Raw genomic sequence first — 27,531 nt, forward strand, 5'->3', positions numbered from 1 at the left:
CATAATGTTGAATTCTGAACTTAACTAGACGGAGCCCCGCTTCGCGGGACTCCTATTTTTGGGCGGTTTGCCCTTCGGGCATCTGAAGCTACCTAACAAACCTAACGTACAACCTACGCTTTTTCCCCAGTGTAATGTTTTCACGGATATCACACTAAATCAATAGGTAGGTAGGTTAGGTTCGTTAGGTAGCTTCAGATGCCCGAAGGGCAAACCGTCCAGAAAAAGGAGCCCCGCGAAGCGGAGCTCCGTCTAGTTAAGTTGAGCATTCAACATTTTTACAATTTAACATTTCGAGATTCAACATTTTGAGAATCCAACATTTCGAGAATACAACATTATGAGAATTCAACATTATGTTCCTAAAGGGATAATACCATACCTATCTACCTATCTTTGAAGCAGTTACCTACGAGGAATATAAAGTACTTTCTCGTAATCGTTAGGAAGTTTTCCTAGGTTACGTGAAAAGAAAAAAATATATCACTTGGATACCAGTATCCTATGAGGATCATTTTTTCTTCTTAGGTAACTGGTTACCAAACTCCGGTTACATACGCGGCCGAAGGGCATAATGTAATTTGAACCCATGGCATTAGAAAATAGAATTGAGATCGTTTCGTTTTAAAATCGAAAGCAATAAAACATAAGCAACTCAGTTAATTTAATATTGATTTAAATTTCATTATAGGTAATTTATACCAGTAATAATATATTTAATTAATGTGTCTCACTGAAGTTTTCCTAATATTTATTTATATTTTTATGTAATTCTGAATATGTACTGTTTATACACATTTTATTGATCCACACGTCCATTAGATATGCGAGACTGCACATCTTTCTTAGGATAAATTTACTTTTTCATGTTTCATTTATTCAGTATAATTATTTTCACTTTTTGATTGTTATTGTCTTTTATTTTGATTGACTGATTGATTTTGATTACATATCGTTTTCTCAAGGAAACCAGTGTCTTCATTTCAGTTGCTTATACTTATAATCCTTAACCTACTGGTAATATTTTAGATACTGCGGCCTTTAAGGCCAGTCTTTTATGTTTCTTTTATTAAATATCTTTCGTCGGAGCCTGAGGGCCTACCGCAAACCACGTTCGACGTGTTGCCTCTCTGTCTCACTTGTAAATTCATACATAAGTGTGACAGGTGGGTAACACGTCGAACGTGGTTCGCGGTAGGCCCCCTGGCTCTTTACTAAGGCACCGTTGCAATTTGTAATGGGAGTGGAACGTAAAACCACCCAACTACCACACCACCACACTACCACATTTTTATCACTTGTCTTTATGTAATGCGTCACTTTCGCACTTACATACTTGTTAGAACGTGACAGGTGACAGATGATAAAAAAACGACCATTTTTCGCCCGTGATCATTTTGTCCATAGGTACCAAAGTTGTTTTCGCGTGAATATTGTGTTTGTTCTACATTATTATTTATAACCATATTTCGTCTTAGAATTGGCTAAGTCATTTAAATAATAGTTTCAAAACTAAGATTCCTATTTGAGTTAGTTTTGGACCTTAGGTGGAAGATTTTGGACTATAGAGAGTTGGGTGGTTTTGGACTATAAAGAGTTGGGTGGTTTTGGACTATAAAGAGTTGGGTGGTTTTGGACTATAAAGAGTTGGGTGGTTTTGGACTATAAAGAGTTGGATGGTTTTGGACTATAAAGAGTTGGGTGGTTTCGGACTATAAAGAGTTGGGTGGTTTTGGACTATAAAGTTGTGTGGTTTAGGATTATAAAGAGTTGGGTGGTTTTAGACTATAAAGAGTTGGGTGGTTTTGGCCTATAAAGAGTTAGGTGGTTTAGGATTATCAAGAGTTGGGTGGTTTTGGACTATAAAGAGTTCGGTGGTTTTGGACTATAAAAAGTTGGGTGGTTTAGGATTATAAAGAGTTGGGTGGTTTTGGACTATAAAGAGTTGGGTGGTTTTGGACTATAAAGAGTTGGGTGGTTTTTCGGTTAAATCAATGTCCCAGTGCTAGACATTGTAGGCTTTTTTGGTAAAAAAAATATAATTTCCCGTCAGTTATCCAAATCATTGGCAGTGCTTTTGACAATTTGTTAAATGTGCGGCAATAATGACATTTGTCAAAAGTCAGAATCTTATTAGTGTCATAAATAAAAAAGATAATCAAAAAGGTCGAAGAAGATTTCATATTATTTAATTATTTATTACCTCAGGAGCTACTAACACATGCAGGCTGCTCCAAAGTAAATAAAACCGGCCAAGTGCGAGTCGGACTCGCGCACCGAGGGTTCCGTACTTTTTAGTATTTGTTGTTATAGCGGCAACAGAAATACATCATCTGTGAAAATTTCAACCGTCTAGCTATCACGATTCATGAGATACAGCCTGGTGACAAACAGACGGACAGCGGAGTCTTAGTAATAGGGTCCCGTTTTTACCCTTTGGGTACGAAACCCTAAAAATCGTAATTTGTTAATTTTTTCGTAACCGCTACACCGGTTGTTATGATACTTTGTATACTAATTTTAAATACCCTAATGCATTTCGGCTGTGTCCAATGGCTAGTGACACCCTGTATAAAGTATTAGATTTAGTATATAATTATAAGATTGATACGCCCTAACAGGGTTCATGTTTGATCCAGAAATTAAATATGTATTTAACACCTTGTAAACACAACATGATGCAATAAATTAACTGAATACTGAATAGAGTCAGTTAAGACCTATGCTGGCATTGCTGGCGCCATAGATAAAACAATGACAGTTACCAACCCTATTGGTAATACCATGGTGAAACCTTGTAAAACAAAAGGGTCCCGGCTTTCTTCTTTCACCGAACCCAGACGTAAGGGAAAGTCAGACTTTTATTACCCAACTAACTCCCCGGTTGTCGCAAGACGTTGCCGTAAATGTGACGTTTTCAATCAAAAGGTACCACATCCGGCAACGCACTTACAACCCCTCTGGTGTTGCGGGTGTCCATGGGCGGCGGTAATCGCTTACCATCAGGTGATCCGTCTGCTCGTTTGCCTCCTATTTCATAAAAAAAAAATTGTCGCTTGTCGATAAGGTTGATTTCTATTTGAAGCTATATGGAAATAGCGCCTTACTGACAAGCGACAATAAGTACCCTTTTGGTTGAAAATGGCACAAATACTTACGAAGGTATACGAGTCTTTAGATCATTAAACTACGTATATGTGGTATTTTCTATAAAAAGGGACCTTATTGTCGATGGCACTTACGCCATTATAAACGATGCTCCGATATAAATACAATGCCGCGCGACGCTGTGCGGCGTAAGCGCCATCGACAATAAGGTCCCTTTTCATAGAAAATGCCCTTACGTAGATTATCTATACTAATATAATAAATGCGAAAGTGCATCTGTCTGTTACCTCTTCACGCTTAAACCGCTGAACCGATTTAGTTGAAATTTGGCATAGAGATAGTTTGAGTCGCGAAGAAGGACATAGGATATATAGTTTTTATCCCGAAAATCATCCCTTAAGAGGGTTAAAAGCGGGGTGGAATAATGAAATTGAGATAATTAATGAAATGCCTGATAATTTGTGTAAACAATTAAGCAGATACTCAAATTGAATGATTGCTATTAGACTATCCAGGCGCTATTCTTACTCTAGCTGCGGTTACTAAGTTCAGGCAGACGAAGTCGCGGGCAAAAGCTAGTATATTATAAATGCGAAAGTGTGTCTGTCTGTCTGTTATCTCTTCACGTTTAAACCGCTGAACCGATTTAGTTGAAATTTGGTATAGAGATAGTTTGAGTCCCGGGGAAGGACATAGGATAGTTTTTATCGCAGAAATCATCCTTTAATTAAGGGGGTGGAAGTTTGTATGGGAAATCGATAAAAAGCAGATTGGATAAAAAATAAGCTACCCAAATTACTAACTACGCAAACGAAGTCGCGGGCAAAAGCTAGTTAATAATAACCCGCTTTATGACTGCAGCGACTATAAGTGAAGAAATTGCGTCACAGAATCGCGCGTGCGCTATGAAGGGTAACGGTTGCAACAGGAATCTTATCGAGAAATCGGTGAATTATTTACCCATGCGTCGACAGAGTAAAGTTACAGCTGGTACTGCTAGCTAATCCAATAATCATACATACATTCTTTCTTACACATCTATAAGCTTACTGTTACAGAAGCTAAACTTAAACCTAGTAGCCGACCGAGACCGGTTTTTTTGCCGAAACTGTGAAGGTTCCGTTTTGTTCTAGTTTCGGCCGAACATAATTTTTATGCCGTAATCGAAACTTCGCTCGATCACTACCGAAAAATCCGAAAATACAGTATCGGCGCGGTCGCGTCTCGGTATTCAGCCGAAAGACTGGGCTGTTTACTTTCTTTTAACTTTGACCACGAACGCTGTAAAGAGTTCGAAACGTCGGGATGTATTATAAATTCAATATACGCGATATAATCCGTTTTCATAGTTTTATTTCATGAGTAACTATCGCGGTAACCGAAGACAATATTATTTCTTTTAACTTTGTTAATTAAGTCTGATGTTTTATGGGGCGACATATTCGTTCACTCGAAAAAGCCTTTAATAAAGAATAAAAAAAAGATTTTCATACCAAAACCTGCCCTTACTAACAACAACAAACACTAACTTAAAAGCATACATTGTGATTTAATAAATTAATATTATAGGACATTATTACACAAATTGACTAAGCCCCCCGAAGTAAGCTCAATAAGTCTTGTGTTTCGGGTACTTAATTTTATTGTTAAGAATTTATTTACATACAAGATATATACAGTGGTACTACGTAAACGAAATTAATAACTAGCTTAAATCTAAAATAGGCCCTTGAGGCATTGTACTTAATTAGTACAACGATATATATAATATATGTATAAACATTTATAATTAAATACATACTAAAACACCCATGACTCAAGAACAATTCGTGCTCATCACACAAATAAATGCCCTTGCCATGATTTGAACCCCGGACCATCGGCTTCACCACCCACTAGCCCAGACAGGTCGTTAAACAATGGTATGTATTGGCTGTTAAATAATGAGAATAGGGCGATTTCATTGACCATTACTTGATAAATAGTATAAACCTGCCCTGCGGTGAGTGTGCTGCAAACTTACTGCAATAATACGCTAAGTCAGCCACCTGAGAGCTCACGATCGTCACTCACTAGCCAGTACAAGTACAAACTCAGTCCCGAAACCGGCCAGGACAGGATGGTGATGAATAAATACAGTTTCCAGCCAGTTTAATGTTGACATCGCTTGCTTTTTTTTTTTTTTTTATTTATTTAAGGTCGCTTTTAACAACAAAGGTCATTAGCGACCACAAGGGAATTACAATTTTTTATATATATCAATTAGTTTTATAAATCTAAGTACATGTAAATATCCATCATTTAAACAGTCATTTAAGGTGTTAGGCAACTTACAGATTTCTTTTTCATTCTTATATGCTAAACACTCAATTAAAATATGGCTAACAGTTAACTCCAAACCGCATTTATCACTTTTTTTCAGTCTTAGTGATAAGATAGCAATGGGTTAGGTTTGTGTGTCCTATTCTTAACTAGTAATAGCGATCTGATCTCTTCTACACGTGAAAGGTATTGGTGGGGTTCCAAAAACTGATTCTCTAACACGCGATAAGCCGCTTGAGTTACTACTTTTCGTTAGTGGGTAAACTCGCATTATTTGGTGACACGCCTAATTCGGTGATTCGGTGAAGTTTTGAAGCATGACACCCAGGAAAGCTAGTGAATTAGGGCCTTTTAAATGGGACCTCACCGCTTTACGACTTTGGCGGCTTTGCCGTGAGGCCCATTTAAAAGGGCCTAATTCACTAGCTTTTTCGGTGTCATACTTCAAAACTTGTATCACCGAATTAGACTTGTCACCAAACAATGCGAGTTTATGCTAAACATTAAATTATTTACATTGTTAGAGAGTTTACTTTTATATTTATCGTGTTATTTTACTATCGTTACGTGATCTCTCTTTAATTTGGGATTCTTCAAGAAGCGGGTATTTAGAGTTCTCAAGGGTCGGCAATGCTTAAGTGGCTCCTGTGATGTTGCTTACGTCCATGGGCGACGATGACTGCTTCCCATCAGGCGGCTCGTCTGCTCGTTTGCTGACTATCACATAAAAAAAAAAAACATTTTCTTGTGGTCATGTAGAAATGATTTTTAACTGAGCAGTAAGAAAATCTGTTGACTACCAGGTTTTCTTTTTCAATAATTAGAATCATCAATGCGTTTCTAATCTGTCGCAGCACAGTAGGTAAGTACTAAGTACTTCATACACATTCATTTCAAGATATTGAATACCTAATAACGACTTAATTATCACGTGCTAAAGTTAAAATTGTAATAATCCAAACGACTTCAGTCATTTCGGTTTTATAACGAAATGTGACATAGTAATAAAATACAAATGCCTTTAAGTTTTTACATTCCATTTGTCCTGTGTTGCGTGCTAAACACTTGGAATAACTAGCGATCGATTGTATTAACATAAATATATACATTTATAAAATAAAACATTTTAGAAAATGTATTACTACTTAGGTTACTTTATTAAGTTACGTCAAATCGATGACATGGAAACTTTAAATTATGACATCTTATGACAAATTACACACAGCAGGTATTGTAGATGTATAGGTACCTACCATACATTACATGGCATATTTTTCAATTCAAACCTTTCAAAACGAAGACCCATCAATAAAAAATTTAAAGCTAAAAATCATTTTGGCTACACTGTTTTCTGTCGCGTCACCTGTTTCGGTGTAGGATTCGGGAGATTCTCACGACCACCCTTCGGCCAGAAGTCCGCGCTCGCGATGGTTTCCAGCAAAGGCCGCGGTACACGCACCACATAACTTTTGTGAATGTGACCTCACTGTGGTGTCAATAGCTATACGTGTGTTATGCGTGCAGTACTTTAAGTGGTAACTATTCTGTGTCCGACCGGATATTACGCTCCGAGCTGTATCTAGAGCGAAATAATTCGCAAACCTGTTCTATGTGATTATGTCTAGTAAAACGTGGCCTTTAGTTCTAACTACTACGGTTTTGTCACCGAATCGTGGCAATGACCTTGATGTTGACGTTAACCTTTTAGTTTAGACATTCAAAAATGTTACGAACCCGCCTACTTCATTGGTACAGTTAATAGCATCAATAGCGGACAAAGCACGAGCAAAACAACGGTCTAAAAGCCACACGGCAATTATTTTCCAAATAGTGATTTCTACATGGGCTCATAATATTTCTCGAACGATATTAGACTAAGTTATTTACGATACAAGTGCGAAATTTTCAAACACGACCTAAGGGAGTGTTTTAAATCGACACGGGTTTCGAATTACCTATTCGCGCGTGTATCGTACAACATTTTACAGTACATATCGCCCTTTAAATTTTCGACGTAGCTACGTAATGTGCACATGGAGTCGTAATATTATTAGTCTATAAACTGTCAAATCGTATGGGTTATCATGACGACACACTAAAAATAATAGACATTGTTCGAAAATAGGCCCCCAGTTTGCGCGTTGTCCGAGAAAATCCGTAGATAGGTACTTTTGACTCGTAGTCTGATCCGCTACTGTTGATACTGGGGCCCATTACGATATTAGTCTAAAAGTTTTAGTGTGCCGTCATGACAACCCATACGATTTGACAGTTCGTGGACTAATAATATTAGACTAATATCGTTCGACAAAATGGGCTCCGTGCTCTAATGGTGTATCCGTGTCACTGTGTAAAAGCTCACCTACACTGGTTCTGCAGTGCAGTTGCATGACTTGTATGAGTGGCGTGTCACGTGAAAATGAATGAAATTCACCTTGAAGACATCAGGGAGCAATTGTTGATGCTTGATTGGCTGATTTAGACTGTCTATTTATATGTCTGTGGCTGCATCGTCTTAATGCTGCTTTTTCATACAACCTTGTCTTTGGGTGGATCAACTTTTTTTGTTTTTTAGGGTTCCGTACCTCAAAAGGAAAAAACGGAACCCTTATAATAAATAATAAATAAATAAATAAATATTATAGGACATTCTTACACAGATTGACTAAGTCCCACGGTAAGCCCAAGGAGGCTTGTGTTATGGGTACTCAGACAACGATATACATAATATATAAATACTTAAATACATAGAAAACACCCATGACTCAGGAACAAATATCTGTGCTCATCACACAAATAAATGCCCTTACCGGGATTCGAACCCAGGACCATCGGCTTCACAGGCAGGGTCACTATACCCACTAGGCCAGACCGGTCATCTCCTTATAGGATCACTCGTGCGTCTATCTGTCACAGCCTATTTTCTCTGAAACGAATGGACCAATTAAGTTGAAATTTGGTATACATATGTAAGTAAGTGTAAGACGGACATGTAATGTAAACAAATGAATTTTAAACATGGGGTCACTTTTGGGGCTACAAATAAGAAAAAAAAAAGGTTTTCCAAACTATATCGTGTTACATATCAAATGACAGCTCATTGTGAGAATCTTAAATATATTGTTTTATAGTTTTAGGATAAATAGTTCAGAAGTTATTCAAGAAAATAGGCCAAAAATGACCATTCCCCCCCTTTATCTCCGAAACTACTGGGTCTAAAATTTAGAAAGAAATACACAAACAAAATAGATCTTTACCTATATAGGTATAGATGACAGGAACAACTATTAGAAATGTGCAGCCAAGCGTGAGTCGGACTTAATTACTTAGTTTTTGATCCGACCCCTACGGGGTTTTTAAAGACATTTCACTCACGTTTCACATAAAAAATACATTGTTTAAATTGCGTAATGTACGGAACCCTTGGAACGCGAGTCCGACTCGCACTTGACCGGTTTTTTCTATCTCGTCCAAGGGACAATAGTAGAACAATTTGTTACGTTGTAGGTCCAATCCGAATCCTGGTAAGGGTTTTTATTTGTGTGTTAATCACAGATATTTGTTCCTGTTTCCTTTGTATTTAGGTAAGTACCTATTTATCTAAGTCGTCCAGTAGGGGAGACCGAGGTGAGTTGTGACAGAGGAGAGTTGTGACATTGTCGATTTTTTGGAACCTATTAACTGTTAGCGAGCTCGCAACAGTGCGCGTTTCTTAGCTAGTAACTTGAACTATCAAACGCGCGCCATTGCGAGCTCATTGTTAGTTAATAAATTCCAAATAATCGACGATGTCACAACTCTCCTCTGTCACAACTCACCTTGGTCTCCCCTACCCACAATACAGGCCTTATTGAGCTTACTGTGAGGCTAGGTCGATTCGTGTAAGATTTGTTTCCATAATATTTATATTTTATATATTTTGATGTATTTATATGTTAAACAACCTTGACCGACCTATTGTTATTAATAAATTTTTATTTTCGTTCACTAACCCACTTCCTGACTTCCGATGAAGCTGAAAATATGCATACATATGTATGTATGTCGGGTGACAATGCAATATTATGGTACCATCGAGCTGATCTGATGATGGAGACAGGAGGTGGCCATAAGAACTGTGATAAAACAACGCAACCTAATTGTGTTTGGGGTTTTTAGAATTGTCTCGATGAGTATTAGTTGCCTGTGGAAAGAAGAGTACAGTCAGCGATAAAAGCTTGTACCAAAAATGAAATTTTTGCCAAAAACATCTCTATTCTCTTATACCGTTCTAGAAGCACTCATTCCCTACGCGACAACTGTATATTAGGTACCTTACGGCCCAGGTAGCAAAATGACGTCAGCGACGTCTTAATGACGGCATTATTACGTCATAATGACGTCGCCGACGTCATAATGACGTATAAATGCTACTCGGGGAGGCTGTATGGTTGGCTTCCTCGCTTTAAGCTACCGTTACCTTTCACGCTCTGACAACTGCTTAAGGTTCCGTTTCGGAGCACTTACCTTATAAACTACTAGCTTTTGCCCGCGACTTCGTCTGCGTGGACTTAGTAACCGCAGCTAGAGTAAGAATAGCGCCTGGATTTTTTTTATAGTAATCTAAATTTGAGCATATTATACACACAAATTAGCAGGCACTTCGTTAATTATCTCAATTCCACCCCGCTTTTTACTTCCTTAAGCAATGATTTTCGGGATAAAAACTATCCTATGTCCTTCTCAGGGACTCAACCTATCTCTATGCCAAATTTCATCTAAATCGGTTTAGCGGTTTAAGCGTGAAGAGGGAACACACAGACAGGAAGACAGGCTTTCGCATTTATAATATTAGTATGAATTTTCTGGCAATTTCGTACCTATGAAACGAATAGCTTAGCGCTAGTAACCTGTAGTTCATTTCTTTAGCGTTAGAAAAAAGGTAAACAATCTTGACATTTCTTTTTAGCTTATTTTTTATCCAATCTGCTTTTTACGGATTCCTCATACAAGCCTCCACCCCCCCTTTCTTTTCACCCCCTTAAAGGATGACTTCTGGGATATAAACTACCCTATATCATTCCCCGGGACTCAAAACTATCTCTATACCAAATTTCAACTGAATCGGTTCAGCGGTTTAAGCGTGCAGAGGTAACAGACAGATAGACAGACACACAATATGGATTTTTTAAAGTTAGGCTTGTAATAGAATAATCTACATTAAATTATCAATAAAGAGTATTCTATTCAGTTAAATAAATGCACTAACTTGGGACCAAAACAACATTTAAATTCATCTAATTAAATCAATAATGAAATTAAACGTGCATTGCCCCGCGCGGGCGAAACCAGTTCCTACCTATGCGACAGCGAAAACTTATATCAGTTATATTATATCTCTCACGCCGAATGATGGGCCCTATAAGTTCCTTAAAGACTTATTTATAAAGTAATCGAAGAAATATGTTTATACCTTATTTTCATTACTTAATGTTACATTTCTATAGCTATTTATGCAACAAGTGCGGAAAGTGTATGATTTCCGACGACTGGAATTTTTTAAGCGAGCAAAGCGAGCGAGTGTATAAAGGAAAACGAGTCGGAAATCATCTTTACGCACGTGTATCATACAATGTTTTACTATGCATTGTGCGAGTAAATAAAAGAACATATCATGGCAAATAAGTTTAATTATTAAAAGGAGTGTTTTAAATCGACACGAGTTGCGAATTACCTATTCGCACGTGTATCGTACAACGTTTTACAGTACATATGGCCCTTTAAACTTTCGACATATGCACGAAAAGTGCTCTTTTCCGCACTAGTGCGAGAAAATAGCACCATATGTACTGTAAATAAAAATTGAAAACAAAAAGCACTAGTGCGGAAAAGTAGTACTTTCCGCATGATATGGCGTCGTAGGAAACGCACTTTTCGACCACATGCATTGTAAAATAAATTAATGTGTTAAACTGCCAAAAAATGTCTACAAACTAATAATAATTTTATTGAGATTATTAAAAAAAATATATTCACGTTTTAAACAAATCAGTGTCGACAGACGTTGTTTGTCTTCAAAAACCCCGTAGGGGTCGGATCAAAAACTAAGTACGCACTTACAACCCCTCTGGTGTTGCGGGTGTCCATGAGCGGCGGTAATCGCTTTCCATCAGGTGATCCGTCTGCTCGATTGCCTACGATTTCATAAATAAAAAAAATATCTAAAAACGAATAATAATTTTATTGAGATTATAAAAAAAATATATTCACGTTTTAAACAAATCAGTGTCGACAGACGTTCATTAGTGTTTCTTAATCGAAACCATTGAAACCACTGGCCTCAGACAATCTTATGTAACTTGAGCTCTTCACTCCCACGTAACGTTTTGCACGAGGGCTCAACACATACTGGTGGTTACTGTCACGGATAGCATAGCGACACGCGTAGACAAAAACGGTGCTTGCGGTTTGATGAAATTCTTAATTGTAGTTGCACGCAAGTGTTGAAAGCCGTCAAACAGTTGACTATCACAAGAGCGTAAAGCCAGGAAATTGGAAGGGGACAAAAGATATGGCGGGCACCGCGAAACTTGCGTGGGAAGGATTTTAACTTTAATATCAATACAAAATATGCACCCGTTTAAAATTATGCTCGTCAGATCCCTCGGCTATATCACAGTAATAGTATTATGACACAGAACGGCCACACCAGGGACCGGACAACCCTTTCCGCGATAAAACCCTTTCAATGGGCGACACTTAAACACGGCTAACACATTGAAAGACTTTCCCTTTTGAACTGCAAGCCCATTCATACCCCTACCTTTGACTAACCCTTACCGAAAAGCTAACCAAAAATAAGGCTAACCCTTAATAAGGGTTACCCTTATCTTTAAGCGCTTTTTATAAAGGTTTCCCTTTGCGTGAAAGAGACAGGATTAGTATATAGCTACGGTAGTGTATGAAAAGGAAAGAAAATACGTGCCTAGTCAAAGAACGCCGCCGTCGCCGCCGACGATCGCTCGGATTCGAAGTAATGTGTGCTTTATGAACAAGGTAGACGACTTAAATTAGCACGCTTATATGCTAAAGGTGAAGCCCTTTATAAGGCTAACCCTTATAAGCAATATGCAAAGTGTTGGTGAGCGGATGATAAGGGTTTTGTAAGGGTATTTGGGCTACCGATTACTCAAATGTGGTAGCTTTATATAAGGGTTTTTAAAAGCAAAACAAAGGGTTTCGTCTGGCAAAGGGTATGGTGAGTTAAGCCTTATGCAATACCCTTATAAAACCCCGATAAGGGATAGCGGGCCGGTCCCTGGGCCACACACCGCCCCGCCCCGATTAGAATTACCTCGCCGCGCGACACCATATTGACGGCCGTTTGCCGACCGCTCAGTACTGTGCAACTTACTCACACAATGACGCATGCCGCGTGTACAGACGTGCCGTTCACACATAGAAACTCAAGTGATTTTATAATGTATAGCGTGTCCGCCCTGTGGCTATATCACTAGCTATTTTATGCCTAAATTATACTGGTATGCAGGGTAACGATATACAATTGGATTCTCCCTAAAGGGGCCCACTGATTATCAGTCCGCAGGACGATATCGGCCTGTCAGTTGTTGGGAACTGTCAAATTTTTGTTCTAACTGACAGGCCGAACTCATATTATTTGTCGTACAAAATATGCATAAAATCGAATATCGTCGCTATACTTAATCAACCTCATATCTGCAACAATCATTTGATGGAAATGTCACTTTTCTTTCATTCGGAATACGGGTGTTTTTGTCATCAAATGAGTGTTGCAGATACGAGGTTGAGTAAGTATAACGGCGATATTTAGTATTCAAGAATATTTTTAAAACGCAAAATTGAAAAATCTTTGAATGCAGTTTTGTTTTTTTTTTTTAAATGTTTCCTTTAAGTAAACTGAGCACTTTTAAGGCACTTTCCCTCCAGGGCCCATACATTTTTTCAACACTGTATATGACATTGAATTTACTTTATACTTTATTTATTAATATAAAAAAATGGTGCGAATGAGTGCAGTTGGTTCGAAGTTAAGAAAGGCTGGTGACGTGTTCATGTTCATGCGCATTGTGATTATGTTATGTTCTTCGTGTCCGTTTCCGTCATCCTCATTCTCATTACATATTTATCAATCGTATGGGTCGTGACGGGTTTCGTGACGGTCAAATCTTACACTTTTTTTTCCATCCGCCTACCGTCCGATAAGGACCTTCGTTTCAATAACGTTTTACGTTAAACATCATAGCTTTTAAAGCTTCTAAGCTTAGAAAGTATCGAAAGTAGATAGCTAATCGAAACGAATCTATCCGAGTGCGAGGCAATCTTTAATCTCTACGATAAACTTACCTATTTACCGGCTTTTATTTAGACTTTCTATTTGCCATTGCTTATTTAACGGTTTATGGTCTTATATTAGACCTGAGAATATAGACGACCGGTCTGGCCTAGTGGGCAGTGACCCTGCCTGTGAAGCCGATGGTCCTGGGTTCGAATCCCGGTAAGGGCATTTATTTGTGTGATAAGCACAGATATTTGTTCCTGAGTCATGGATGTTTTCTATGTATTTAAGTATTTGTATAAGTATTATATATATCGTTGTCTGAGTACCCACAACACAAGCCTTCTTGGGCTTACCGTGGGACTTAGTCAATTTGTGTAAGAATGTCCCTATAATATTTATTTATTTATTTATTTATTTATATGGATTTATAGCGATAGCTAAAACGTATAAAACAAAGTCCCCCGCCTCGTCTGTGTGTTTGTATGTTCGCGATAAACCCAAAAACTACTGAAAGGATTTTCATGCAATGGGGTTGGCCGGTCGAAATAATTAGCAGATGGCGCCAGCATAGCTTGCCCTGTCAATCCCTAGAATTGTGTCAAATTTTTTTTTTTTTTTTTTGCCCTGGATGCCCTTTAAGCCAAATCTCATAGAAAAAGGAGCAAGCTATGATGGCGCCATCTCTGCAAACCTTTGACAGTTGCCAACCCCATTTTCGCCGATCAATAGAGTGATTCTTGACAGTGACAGTAGCTAGGCGCGGGCGAAGTGTGCCGTCGCCCACGGCCTCGCGCCCCAAGGGGGCCTCGCGCGAGGCCCCTTTGGGCACAGTGAAAGAAAACGGCCTCTCAGATGCGATTTCGCCCACGGCTACGCCACTGATTCTTGAGAAGGGTTTAGGTGTATACAATAATATCTAATCATCAATGACACAGTTTGAAATATTTACCGATTTGGGTAATAATAAGTTTTGTACAGTCACCATCAGATATATCGGAGCGGCCGAGGTGTTCACAATATCTGAACACGCACTCTAAAGCCTGGACAATAGAGGCGTGTTCAGATATTTGTGAGAGCCTTGACCGCTCAGATATATCTTATGGCGACTGTACCTATAGGTAGGTATGTGAAACTTCTACTCGCCTTCAATCTTTGTATTACGATTTCTTACAACGAAAACTAGTACCAGACATTATTTTACTTGAATGCCCAAGTTGTTTCAAAATGAGAGAGTATCTTCGGCGGCTAGGTTCGTGGGACTTAAAAGTCTCCTAGACTTATATTGACCGGGATATAGACCGTGATTACCTTTTGTATTGTTTTTGGACTCCCAAAATTTCGACGCAGTTACATACTGCGTAAGTGCCGTGTGTGCGTAAGTGTGTTAGTGTAACTGCGTCGAAATATCGGGAGCTCACAATACCAAAGGTAATCACGGTCTATATCCCGGTCAATATAAGTCTAGTGAAACTAACAGTGAATCATTCAAAATTCTTAAGTCTCCTGTTTACAACCGAACCCAATTTCAGTCTGCACTTGAAAATGAAACGAAAGAACGATACCGTTTAATTTCTTATTACCTAATGCCATATAATCCAGATACCGAAATGCCTTACCGTGTATACGATCATACCCAGTTTAGGATACTCAAAGATCAATCAACTATCTATCGTCGCTATATTTACTCAACCTCATATCTGCAACAATCATTTGATGGAAATGTCGTTTTCTTTCATTCGGAATACGGGTGTTTTTGTCATCAAATGCGTGTTGCAGATACGAGGTTGAGTAAGTATAGCGGCGCTATTTCCTAATGCCATAAAAACCGGATACCTAATTGCCTTGCTGTGTATACAACTATTAAAGTGGTCGCGGTAGTGTAGTGACGGGCCCGCCGGGTTCAATGCCGGTATGCGCACGATTCGCTAAGGCCGTCTTAACTTGCGTTCAGAGAATAATTGTGACGTTTTCAAGCAAAAGGTACCACATTGTCGCTTACCATAAGGACGAAATTGGATTGTATCTTTATAACCTGTCAGAGCGTCTTTATGGCATTTGATTTGAAACGACACAATTTCTAGTGTTGTGACTGTAAGCTTGAGTGGCAAGAATGTGAACTATTATTTTCATGCCAATCATTGCCTGCAATATTTGATCTAGTTCCTAAAAGCTGCGTGAATCTACTTTTTTAGGGTTCCGTACCCAAAGGGTAAAAACGGGACTCTATTACTAAGACTCCGCTGTCCTTCTTGTCACCAGGCTGTATCTCATGAACCGTGATTTCTGTTGCCGCTATAACAACAAATAATAAAAACAGAATAAAATACATATTTAAGTGGGGCTCCCATACAACAAACGTGAGTGAAATGGTTACGGTCTCTTAGGTAACTTTTAAAACCCAGATTTTATGATATTTAAAATAACCAAACATACATTTTAATCTCTTACTACAATGGGCCATCCACTTGGCATATTAGTAGAACATTTATTTTAACAAACTATATGCTATATGCTTCTAGCAGACCGAAAAGGAGATGGCGGGACGACTTGGACGCATTCTACCCCAAATGGTGGGAAAATGCCGATGACAGGGTCGAGTGGAGAAAACGAGGGGAGGCCTTTGCCCAGCAGTGGGACACCAAAGTAGGCTAATAAAAAAAATATGCTGCATGCTACTGTTCTCGTCTGGTTGACGGGACAGAATAACACAAAAACCTGCCAATTGCGAGTCGGACTCGCGTTCCAAGGGTTCCGTACATTACACAATTTTTAAAAATGTATTTTTTTTATGTGAAACGTGAGTTGTATTTTTTCTTTAATAACTTCTAAACTATTTATTTTAAAATTACAAAAAAAAATCAATATTTGAGATTCTTAAAATAACGTCTCTCATTTGATATGTAACTCGTTACTCGATATAGTTTGAAAAGCTTTATTTTTTAAATTTTCTCATTCACGCCCCAAAAGGGCCCCCATGTTCAAAATTCATTTGTTTACGTTACATGTCCGTCTTTGGGTCACAAATTTACATATGTGTACTAAATTTCAACTTAATTGGTCGAGTAGTTTTGGAGAAAATGGGGTGTGGCAGACGGACAGACACCACCTAATAAGGGTTCCGTTTTTTCCTTTTGAGGTACGGAACCCTAAAAATTGTTATACCCAATTATAAATGTATTTTTTTTTCAGTCTTGAGATGTTTATGGGGAGAATATTTTGCGATTACGTAATTGAAGTCTGCTTTTTAAACGAAAAAATATTAAGAAACGAAATTTAAAGTTATGTATAATTTCCCTTCAATCTACAAAGTCAACATAAAGTTGACTGTTAAAAATACTTTAAAGTCTTAACTATTTCACTTAACCTTATGATAATACCAAAGATAGATATAACTCCGTAATAGATGGATTCAGTCTAAGGAAAAAACGTGCCTCGAAAATCACGAAAATTTGATTCTCGTTCAGAGGGCGCTACTAGCTTTGGTCTACTGTCGTATAGATGGCGTTGACGGTTTCGTTTGTTATTTAACAATTTTAACGCATATCAGTGAAAGAACGTGGGTCAAAATCATAAAAATAATTAATGCAAATAAAAAAAATCATTTATCTATATTTAAATACATTCTGTCGTATTTTTATAAACCTTCATTTTTACTTTTAAAGTGTGTCGACAGATGGCAGTGAATTTACTAGGGTTACAAAATTTACTATGACAGTACCGCTCTAGTATAAGTTACTCTATGATAATATTAAAATACGCTTTCTTACTTAAAGACAGTAGATATTTTACATTTTTTGAACTTTTGTCAACGAAACGTTTGGCGCCGTGCAGCGCCATCTATCCCCAGCTCAGCAGAACTTTTTTTTACTATCTTTGCACCGTATAATTTCTTACACAATGGCGTAGCTAAATCTCCGTACATTTTCCTTTCCTTGACATTACCTTCACTGATAACAGTGATAACACCGCACCGTTATTCCGAGTTCTGTGACTCATGCAAGGTCACGCTACAGCTGTATACAAAGATCTTTAAAATTAAAGTTAAACATTGTTCTAAAAGGTAATATGAACTAGGTGTGTCAGATTTCGTCCACTTGTAGGCCAAAACTAGTGGCGCCATCTGATCGAGAATCAAATTTTCGTGATTTTCGAGGCACTTTTTTTCCTTAGACTGTATCCATCTATTACGGAGTAATTCACAAATTTATTTACATACAAGATATATACAGTGGTACTATCCCAGCGCGCATAAGTTGTTTGCAGAAATCGCGAAGCTGGCGGCTATCTCGCACAACGTATCAGCATTGCGATACAGCGGGGAAATGCCGCCAGCATCCTTGGTACAATGCCTCAAGGGCCTATTTTAGATTTAAGCTAGTTATTAATTTCGTTTACGTAGTATTACGATATCTATCTTTGACTTAGACTAGACCAAGTGCGCACTACGATTTTTTGTCGTGCGATAATTTTGTCGTATAAATGCAACGTATGTCTTCATATGTCAGTGCGCGCATATATGACAGAAAAATATGTATTACAGCGCGTGTCGCAAAAATTTAAATCGTAGTGTTTATTTGGCCTTATAGGAGAAGCCAACTTTGAAATGCGAAAAAAAATTCTGAAAGTACTCTTACTTAAATGCGTTGTATTTGTTTGTATTTCTCATATTGTCGATTTTCGGTTAATAATAATGTTTACGGTTTTTTATATAAAATATAATAAGCAAAAGTAGTGTTTTAATAGTTTCCGTCCACCTCGTATGAGCTAGTTTTTGACCACTGCATTATTGAGTTAAAAATCGATTATATATTTAATTTTTAGTCGATTTTATAGCGTCTGCCCGCGATTTCGACTAGGGCTCCCGGTATCCGTGTTACACGCCGAAACGAATACCCGTGTTCTTAAGCCCGGCGGTACTAAGAACCCGGTTTACACGGAACCGCCGGGATTCGAAAACGTTTCGAAGGAACGTTCCCAAGAAACGTATCTCAGACACGTATCTCCGTTTACACGGGTACTTAAGACCGTTCCGAACGGGTCTGAATACTCCGAACCAGTTTGAGCCAATGTACAATGGTAACAAGGTCCACTTTCCACTATTATTATGTGAATTCGTTTGTCGTACGATTTTTAAAAGTAAAACTTTTATTTTATCGCCCCAATTTATTAAGTTAACGTTAAAACCGCGATTTTAATACCGTAATTCGAATTAATTTCCGAATTTTTTTAGTTAAATGCCTACAATCCGAAAAAACTTTCACTTGCATCGTGGTTTCATAAAACCGCACAATTTTTTTTTAAATTGTTTTTAACCGTATTGATAAAACATAGGTACTGAGCCATCTTCCTATGTTTAATAGTAGGTATATATAATTTTTATTTTAAACTATTTATATCATTTAATAAAACCGATTGCTTCTAAGCTAATTACATAAATTTGATATAGATCATAGTTTTTTTTTATAATTACATAATGGTATAGTATTTTTCGTTAATAATAGGTGTGCAGACAGAATACAATATTAATTAAAAATAACAGTTTAATTATTTCGTGGTTATTTTTATCTCGGGTGTATTACTGCTTTGCGAAAACAATAAACCTGCCAACGGCGCAAAAAAAGTTAGGTACACAAAAGCGGGATTATCGAGTAATCATGCTCAAATGAAAAGCAGAATTTTACCCAAGAACCATAAAAACCCATACTACCTTGGATAACTTGCGATAATATTGCTAAATACATTAAGATAGATCTTTAAATTGGTAATCATTCATAATTCACTTTGGTCACTTTCTCACCAGCGTTCAGGTAATAAACTTAAATGGTCGATCCATCCATTGTTTTCCAATATCCTTTTGTTTGTCATCGTCGAAAACATGTAGGTTCCCAAACTATTATCACTAGTGTCACCGCCAATTATAAGCTTTATGTCGTTGTAATAAGGTCAAAACATCTGCACAAGAAAATGTATTCCATTGTTTTGTAGCCGCACTAAAAAGCGTTTTACTATGGTAAGAGGTACCTAGAGCAAAAACAATTAGAATTTATTGAGAAGGTGCAATTTTATCAAATTGATTTAAAGTGTTTATTAATAACTAGCGACCCGCCCCGGCTTCGCATGGAGAGTCAAGCATAATAAAATACATTCTGTAACAAGTATTCACATCGGAAGCCCAATAAATAATACTAAGACTTCCATCCACCTGTCTGTCACCACTCACTAGGCTGTATCTCATGAACCGTGATAGCTAGACAGTTGAAATTTTTACACATGTATTTCTGTTGCCGCTATAACAACTAAAATTTAAAATTAAATTTTGTACGGAACCTTCGGTGGGCGAGTCCGACTCGCACTTGTCGGTTTTTTTTGAAGTTAATAATGGGTTAATTATTCTTAAAATATAGACAGACAGCAATCGCGCACTTTTTTGTAGACTTTTTTCGACCATACATTGTGTCGTTATATCTCAAATAGATTGGGCAGCGTTTCCGATTAAGATCCTGGCCAGCGTGATTTTTTCTTCATTCATGCTTCATTCAACTTCATTAGCAAACATCGTCATATTTCTACCAATTTAAACAAAATATACACATAAACATTCCCAAAGAAAAACTTTATTCACAGGTGAGGTCTGGTTATCGCGAACATACAGACAGACATACGGACGCGGCGGGGGACTTTGTTTTATAAGGTGTACCTACACTAACATTATATGACAAGAAATACAATTTCATATCATGTTCTCAAATTAGACTAAAAATAAAGAAGCAAGTTAAAAATGTATTTTTTTATAAATACTTACCTAATGCCAATTTCGAACATTAGTTTGACTTCCTGCCTACATACTGAACTCGATGGTTCTATTTTTTTTTTTAAATAGGTACTAGCAGGTTTTTATTTTATTTTATTGCTAACCCGCAACGTAAAAAAAGTAGCTATTTAAAGTGCTATATAAAATACTACTTTGATAAGAAGCGTGAATACTCGTAATACCTATTGCAAGCAAAAACTACCTGCTCAAGAAAGGGTTTTCTAAACCGTTTATTGAATTTCGACTCTATGACCCACGGAATAAGGTTAAATATGACAGAAACTCGTCATGAATCTTTTGTCTGTTCATTTGTAGCTGGCGTTCGTTCCTTCGCTACTATCGTCAAGGACGTGTCCGGAGCCACGGATAAATAAGATACGTATCTTCGAATACCCGTTTATCCGTGTACACGGGTCTTAACTACACGTTTCTTAATTAAACGTGCGGAACGGGCCAGAAAACCGTTTACGTATTATTCGGAAACGGGTATTCGAAACGTGTAAACGAAACACGGATTCGACCGCGAGCCCTAATTTCGACCGGGTATAATGATTATTTTTGTTATAAATCTATGTCCTTCCTTGGTACTCAAGATATTTTCATACCAAATTCAACAATCCTTAATTGAAATCGGTTCACAATCTATTGTACAAAATACCATTTTATTCACACACCGTTGAAAAAGGAGTGGACGTAAACTAAATGCCTTCTTTAATAGGCGATACAGATCATTATGAGAGGAAAAACAAATTTATTTAGTTTAGTAGATATATTTAAATAAAATCGCCATACTAAATATTCGTATTCGCCTAGCCATTTGGGTTTCCGCCCGTCCTTGGACTAAAACTAAATACCTACTTCATAAAATTGGTATGTTCTCGTCCACAAAATTTCTTTAAAAAACTTCTTAAAACTGATAATTTTTGCTTTTAATATACTTGTATACATACGTGCTAAAACTATTACTTAAAATAGCTACAACAGTTTACCATGAACATTTTCCGTCTAAACTTTTTTTTCTTGGTTTTATGACCTCTGAAAAGCACGGATGCGAAGCTGCAACTAATGTTTTTGTTTATTCGCTACTTGCGATATATCATTTTTATGTAACTATTATTTAGGCATTAAGGATTGCAATAGGTAGGTTTATATTCAAATTATACGCAATTCTTTGTAGCAACTCCGTCAAGTGGACGGAAACTAGCACTGGACGGTATCTAGCACACTCACCCTATACCTAAAGATGCGTAAACAATACCGACTTTAAGAAAAACAGGCTTATCGTTCACATTTATCTGTAGGTAGTACCTACCAATATCTTGAATTTTATGTTTTTGAGTGCTTTAGTTCTGTAGCTGACTTACTTAGTACCTTTAGAATGCATAATACGAAGACCAGTCATTATTCGCTTGCCCTTGTCCCATTCACTTGGGGTCGGCGCAGCATGTCTTTTTCTTCCATACCTCTCTGTCACCCATCATCTCATCATTCACTTGCGTTAGTTTCATATCATCTTTCTCACAGTCCATCCACCTTTTCCTCGGTTTTCCTCTCCTCGTACCTCCCTCCACATTCATTCTTAATACCTTTCTCGTCACATGACTTTCATCCCTCCGCATCACATGCCCGTACCAATGCTAGGCGATTTGCCCTTACTTTTTCTGTTATGGGTGCAACTTTCAGGCTTCCTCTTATATACTCATTCCTTATCCTATCCATTCTCGTCACGCCACACATCCACCTTAACATTTTCATCTCCGCTACATGCAATCTCTTTTCATCCGTCACCTTTAGGGCCCAACACTCTGATCCATACATGACGACAGGTCTTATGATCGTTTTATAAATTTTACCCTTCCACCGAAGGGGCATACGGGCGTCACAAATGGTTCCCGTAACCTGTCGCCATTTCATCCATCCTGTGCTAATCCGGTTTTTCACGTCACGGTCAATATCGCCATCGCACCAGTAATGAAAAGTTGAACACACTTTTCTATGGTTTAAGGATGACTCACGCTAGACCGGGCCGGGGCCGGGCCGGAGCTTCGTCTTCTGTGGAAAGCAATCAGCCATCATAGAAAATAACGTCAGACGCCTCGGCCCGGCCCGGACACGGCCCGGTCTAGCGTGAGTCATCCTTAATGGCTTAGTTAAATCGAAATGTACCTAATCAACATAATACATGGTATAAGTAAAAAGTTGCAAAAGCCAAGGCACCAATGGAGCTGGTTATGAGAATGAGACCTCTCACATTTTTCGTTCACGACTCGGCGGTGCATCGTTGCGTCATCTAATGAAATAATAAGAGAAAGCACCATTGTGTGCCACGACGCTCGCCATTTTATATGAAAATGAACCTCATTGTTCAGCGCTGCGAGTTATTATGCATGAACTATTGTACATCTATCTAATCTACGTATGTAGCCTCTATTGTGTGTATTTTGTTTTTCTAGGTAGCGAGTTTTATTGCAAGCGAATTAAATTACGCATAGTAATATAATTTCGTAATCACTGAATGTTATTTATTTAGTTTGTTTACATTAGCGCCATCTAACGGCGAGTAGCAGTACTAATGACTAAATTGTTCACAGGCGACAATGGCAGCAACCACGCACTGTACCTCGAAACAATAGTAGAAGAGACGAGCGATGACCTCCGTTCCGAGCGATCATCTGCAGCGACATGGCTTTCCGATTCGGACGCGGATTCGGTCATACATGTGCGAGGAAATGCTGGTAAGTTATTGTTTTTTACGCCATCTTGCGGGCGATAGCTGCGACGTCTAGAGGCATATAAACGACAGTACCTTTTAGTTCTCCTAAAGATAACAAGATGGCGCCACTACCTGCACGTTGAAATTACAGATGCAATATTTTGAGTTCACTGGATTTAAAAATAACCACGCGTTTGTGCCTCACCCATGTGCAGAAAATCTTGACAGTAATAAAACGGTATTGGGGAGACAAAGTATGAAACTTTGCTATAATTATTTGGCAACTGTGATGTGTTTCCCAACCCAATTCTGCATTAGTTGGATTGTTTCCAAAATCTCATAGACGCGCTCGCGTCATTGTCATTGCCGGTCTCTGGCCGTGGCGACGTGTTAGAAAACTGTTGCACAGTCAACTTACTCCGTGAAGTTTGAGAAGTGTTGTTTAGAAATTGTCGTGGACAGTAGCTCAGCACGACTGACGGACTGTGAACCGCGTTTGCGTGCCCACTGTGCGAGATCAGTTGTGGTATTGTGTTAATGGTGTTTTGTTGTAGGGTCAGAGTGCGACAGCGAATCGGAGCGCGAGTGGGCCTGCCCGGCGAAACGGCGGCGGCGCGAGCGGGCCTCCTCACCCACCAGCACCGGCTCGCTGTCCCGCTCGTCCAGCCTCGCCCAGTTCGAGTCCCTCGAACGCTCCTGTGCGGCACCGGCGTCGCCTAGTCTGTCCCCGGACTCCCTGGAGTCTCCAGTCGCTTCGCCGCCACCTGCCCACCTACCACCCGCGCCGCGACCGCATCTCTCCGCCGAGAACTTGAGTGAGGACAGCGGGTACAGCGAGCGCGCTCGGCGCCCGCCCCCGCTGCGTCGGCAGCCCGAAATAGCGCCGGGCGCTGCCGGCTCTGCGCCCAACCTCGCCTCGCCCAGTGCAGAGCGGCGCCCAGCCCGCGCTACGCGCGCCCTCTCCCTCCCCGCCGAGCTCGACGTGTGCGTCGAGCCGCGCCGGCACGCCAGCGCGCACCGTGCGCGTTTCCGACAAACCTTCGAGGTCACCGAAAGCCTCACCGTCAGCGTGGCAGACCTCACCGCGCTAGACTACCGCGGCGGCCCGCGCCGTCCGCGCCTGCCTCCGCCCCCGCCGCCGCCGCGCGTGCATCATCCGCCACCTCCCCCTGTCTACATAGCTCGACAGCCCTCTCCTCCCTTGCGAGAACCCAGCGCTGCCAGCGATGATACCACGGAATCCGAGATCGCGTTCGCGCGCGAGATGGAAGCCACCGCACGAAGACTCGACGAGGCCGCAAAACGCGCGCTCGAAGATACGGGCAACTACGACCGGGAGCTGTCCGTGCTGACTGCGAAAAGGTTGCGGGACTCGTGGGGTGCTTGGGACGACGTGTTGGATGAGTTGCGGCGAAGGATGGAACCGTCACCGCCGCGGTCGCCGTCGCCGCGCGCGCCAACGTTTTCGTCGACGCCGCTGCGCTCCGGCGATGCACGGGTGCGCTCGACGCCCGAGCTGCGCGCGCGCGATGCACCGCGAGAGACGCCCGAAGAGTTACGCGCGTCGCTGCAGCTAGTGGCACCGGCGCCGACCGCGCCGCCCGCGCGTTCAATTTCCGCCGGTTCCAAAGGCGTAACGTTTTCGCCGGTGGTCGCAGAAGTCAGCTGGCGCGAGGCGAGCGCCTCATCCACAAGCGAGAGCGTATCATCCACGAGCGCGAGCGACGACGCGGCGGACGCGGAGGTGATAGTGGTGGGGGACGAGGCGCCGCGCGCGCCGTATTCAGACCGCTGCGCTGCGATGACGGACGCGGGCGCGCGCGCTCCGCGCAGCCGCATAGCGGGCTTCTTGTCCCGCTTCGCGAACTTCCGTTTTTCGGGACGTAAGGAGAAGAAGGCTCGCGCAGGCGCGAACGGGCGGGGTGCTCCGAGCCCGGCAGACGCGGGGCAGGGACCGCGCACGGCGGCCGGGCCGCAATATGTCCGTATCCCGTTAAAAGAGGAGGTGTCGCGCGCGGCGGGACCCCCGGCGGGCGGCGTGGCGCACAAGCCTCCGCGGGCGCGCCCGCCGCCCGCTCCAGGAGTGCTGGAGACGGACGTGGACACGCAGCGCACGGTGCTGCACGCGCGCTCGCTGCTGGCGCTGGCCCCACCCGACCAGCGCGCGCCGCGCCCCCACAAGTCCATGGAATTCCTCCTCGACAAGGAGAGCGCACAGACCATACAGGTGAGCTAAACGAACTAACCTAATAATGTTAATTCTAACCTGTCTAGTTATGGCCGGTGCCGCAATGTTTACAAACAGCGCGATCGATCGCCGCCCCCCGCGCCGTCGTTTCGCGCAATTTTCAATAAGGTCGGGGAAAGCGCATATACGCTCGGTGTCACGTCGAAACGCAGTTCACAGCTAGCACTGATCAATTTCGACACGACTGCCGAAAACTTTCTTTTTCTATTTACCCAGTATCAAATTTAACGTGATATATTAGTCAATTAGTGTTTAAATAAACACCCACCTTATCTAAATATGTAACTATGTACATATATAGCTGATTTTGCCTAAACACGAATATAGAACAGTACCCGAGCTCGTAACCCGGCTCCCGAGATAACGATGTTCCTAGGACCTAAATACCTACTGAAATTATACACTACACACTACACGTTTAATAGTTACATAACGAGGTGTTTTACCAACATTAAACCAATTAAAAACAGATCAAACACCACACACAGTTACACCATCATTCTTAATAAAAACCGGCAGGGAGCATACACTTATTATAAGAAAATACAATTGTCAAACTGTAAAAATACCTATCTTATTGACAGATACGAGGTACGAGCCTCGCGTCATACGGCTATGACTTATGTAAGGCTATTTTTAGGTAGATACATTGTTAAATTAAGTTCAATGTATAGTAACCTAGCTATAACTTACATGTTTGGTACACCTGTTAATGTAAGTTAGTCGATGAATAAATAAATTCCTGCAAACTGTCACGTTAGTGTTTTAAGCTTATGTTCATATTTGTAATAGTTTTCCTTTTAACACCATCAAGTATAACACTATTGTACAATGTATGTATTACTTGTATTATAGCTTATACACCAATAACGATCCACGCAAAAGAACACAAAATCGACGATACCATACAGTTTCGAATAATTTGAGATTCATAATAATAAATAATAATAAAATATTTTTATTGCATAAGGAGCACGTTACATAATAAACAATTACACAAGGGTTTGTACAAACATGACAGTATGGAGAGGTCAGACTTTCGACCCCTAAACTAGGTAAGCACCTGTGCCTTAGGGGCTAAAGTTCGTCTAAATTCGATGTCGAAACAAAAATGATGGTCGTGTACAGCAGTAAGATAGTAAAACATTAAACTAATTGCTATAAATTAATAGTTGCTTAAGTTATTTAAATTTATTTACACTTTAATTATACATTAGCTAGTTGCCTCTGCCTATGTTACCTAACGTAAGAATTAATTTTGCAAAAGATAGTAGTAAGTATTTGATCAGACATAAAAATAAAACAATATTTACAAACTAACGTCAGTCTAATATAACCACAACCGCTACGTGTTCAGAATTCAAAAAAATAACACGTCCAACATTCCGTCCACACACAAAAGGGTCCATTTGCGAAGGGTAGTCTAAATACGTACCGGGGGACATGTTAAAAGTACATCTACCCTGTCACACAACACGTGTTCCGTTTAAATCTTCAATGAAAGGTGCCCGAGTACCCATTGTTAATTTATTAACGGTCAACGAGTTTGGGCTTAATTTTTCGGGTCTCTTAATTTCTTCCAAAGATAAAATGAAGGGTGGGTATGTTTTTAATATTGGACAAGAGCATTTAAGGCCGAATAGGACTAAATAAGTCGCTTCAGGAGCGATTATAATATCCTCCTGACGACCGCCGTCCTACACGTAGTACTTAAGGGGTCCACTGACTATCAGTCCGTCGGACGATATCGGCCTGTCAGTTAGAACAAAAATTTGACAGTTCCAAACAACTGACAGGCCGATATCGTCCGGCGGACTGATAGTCATTGGGCCCCTTTACATACTCGTAGGCCTCAATTCAATTTTTTGTCAACTTGACAGAGTAATTTTTTTAAATTTAAACTAGCCAATTTTGATACCCAGTCGTCAGGAAAGTATAATAACTAGTTATAATATCAGTATCAGCTGAGATTGATGACGCTTGGGTACTCCTATTTTATTTTACGCAAAACTATAAAAATGTTTATGTTC

General features: G+C 40.0%; 1 protein-coding gene across 1 annotated transcript in view; it reads left to right on the forward strand.

Moving 5' to 3' along the window:
- Window positions 1–27,531, forward strand: part of LOC134755227 (serine/arginine repetitive matrix protein 2) — a 201,680-nt gene that overhangs the window by 36,681 nt on the left and 137,468 nt on the right. The window contains exons 2-3 of the mRNA XM_063691750.1: window positions 23,132–23,275; window positions 23,808–25,480. Of these exons, the coding sequence (XP_063547820.1) occupies window positions 23,132–23,275; window positions 23,808–25,480 (1,817 nt within the window). The remainder of the gene's footprint in view (window positions 1–23,131; window positions 23,276–23,807; window positions 25,481–27,531) is intronic.

The sequence above is a fragment of the Cydia strobilella genome, chromosome Z (assembly GCF_947568885.1).
Source record: "Cydia strobilella chromosome Z, ilCydStro3.1, whole genome shotgun sequence".
Lineage (NCBI taxonomy): Eukaryota > Metazoa > Arthropoda > Insecta > Lepidoptera > Tortricidae > Cydia > Cydia strobilella.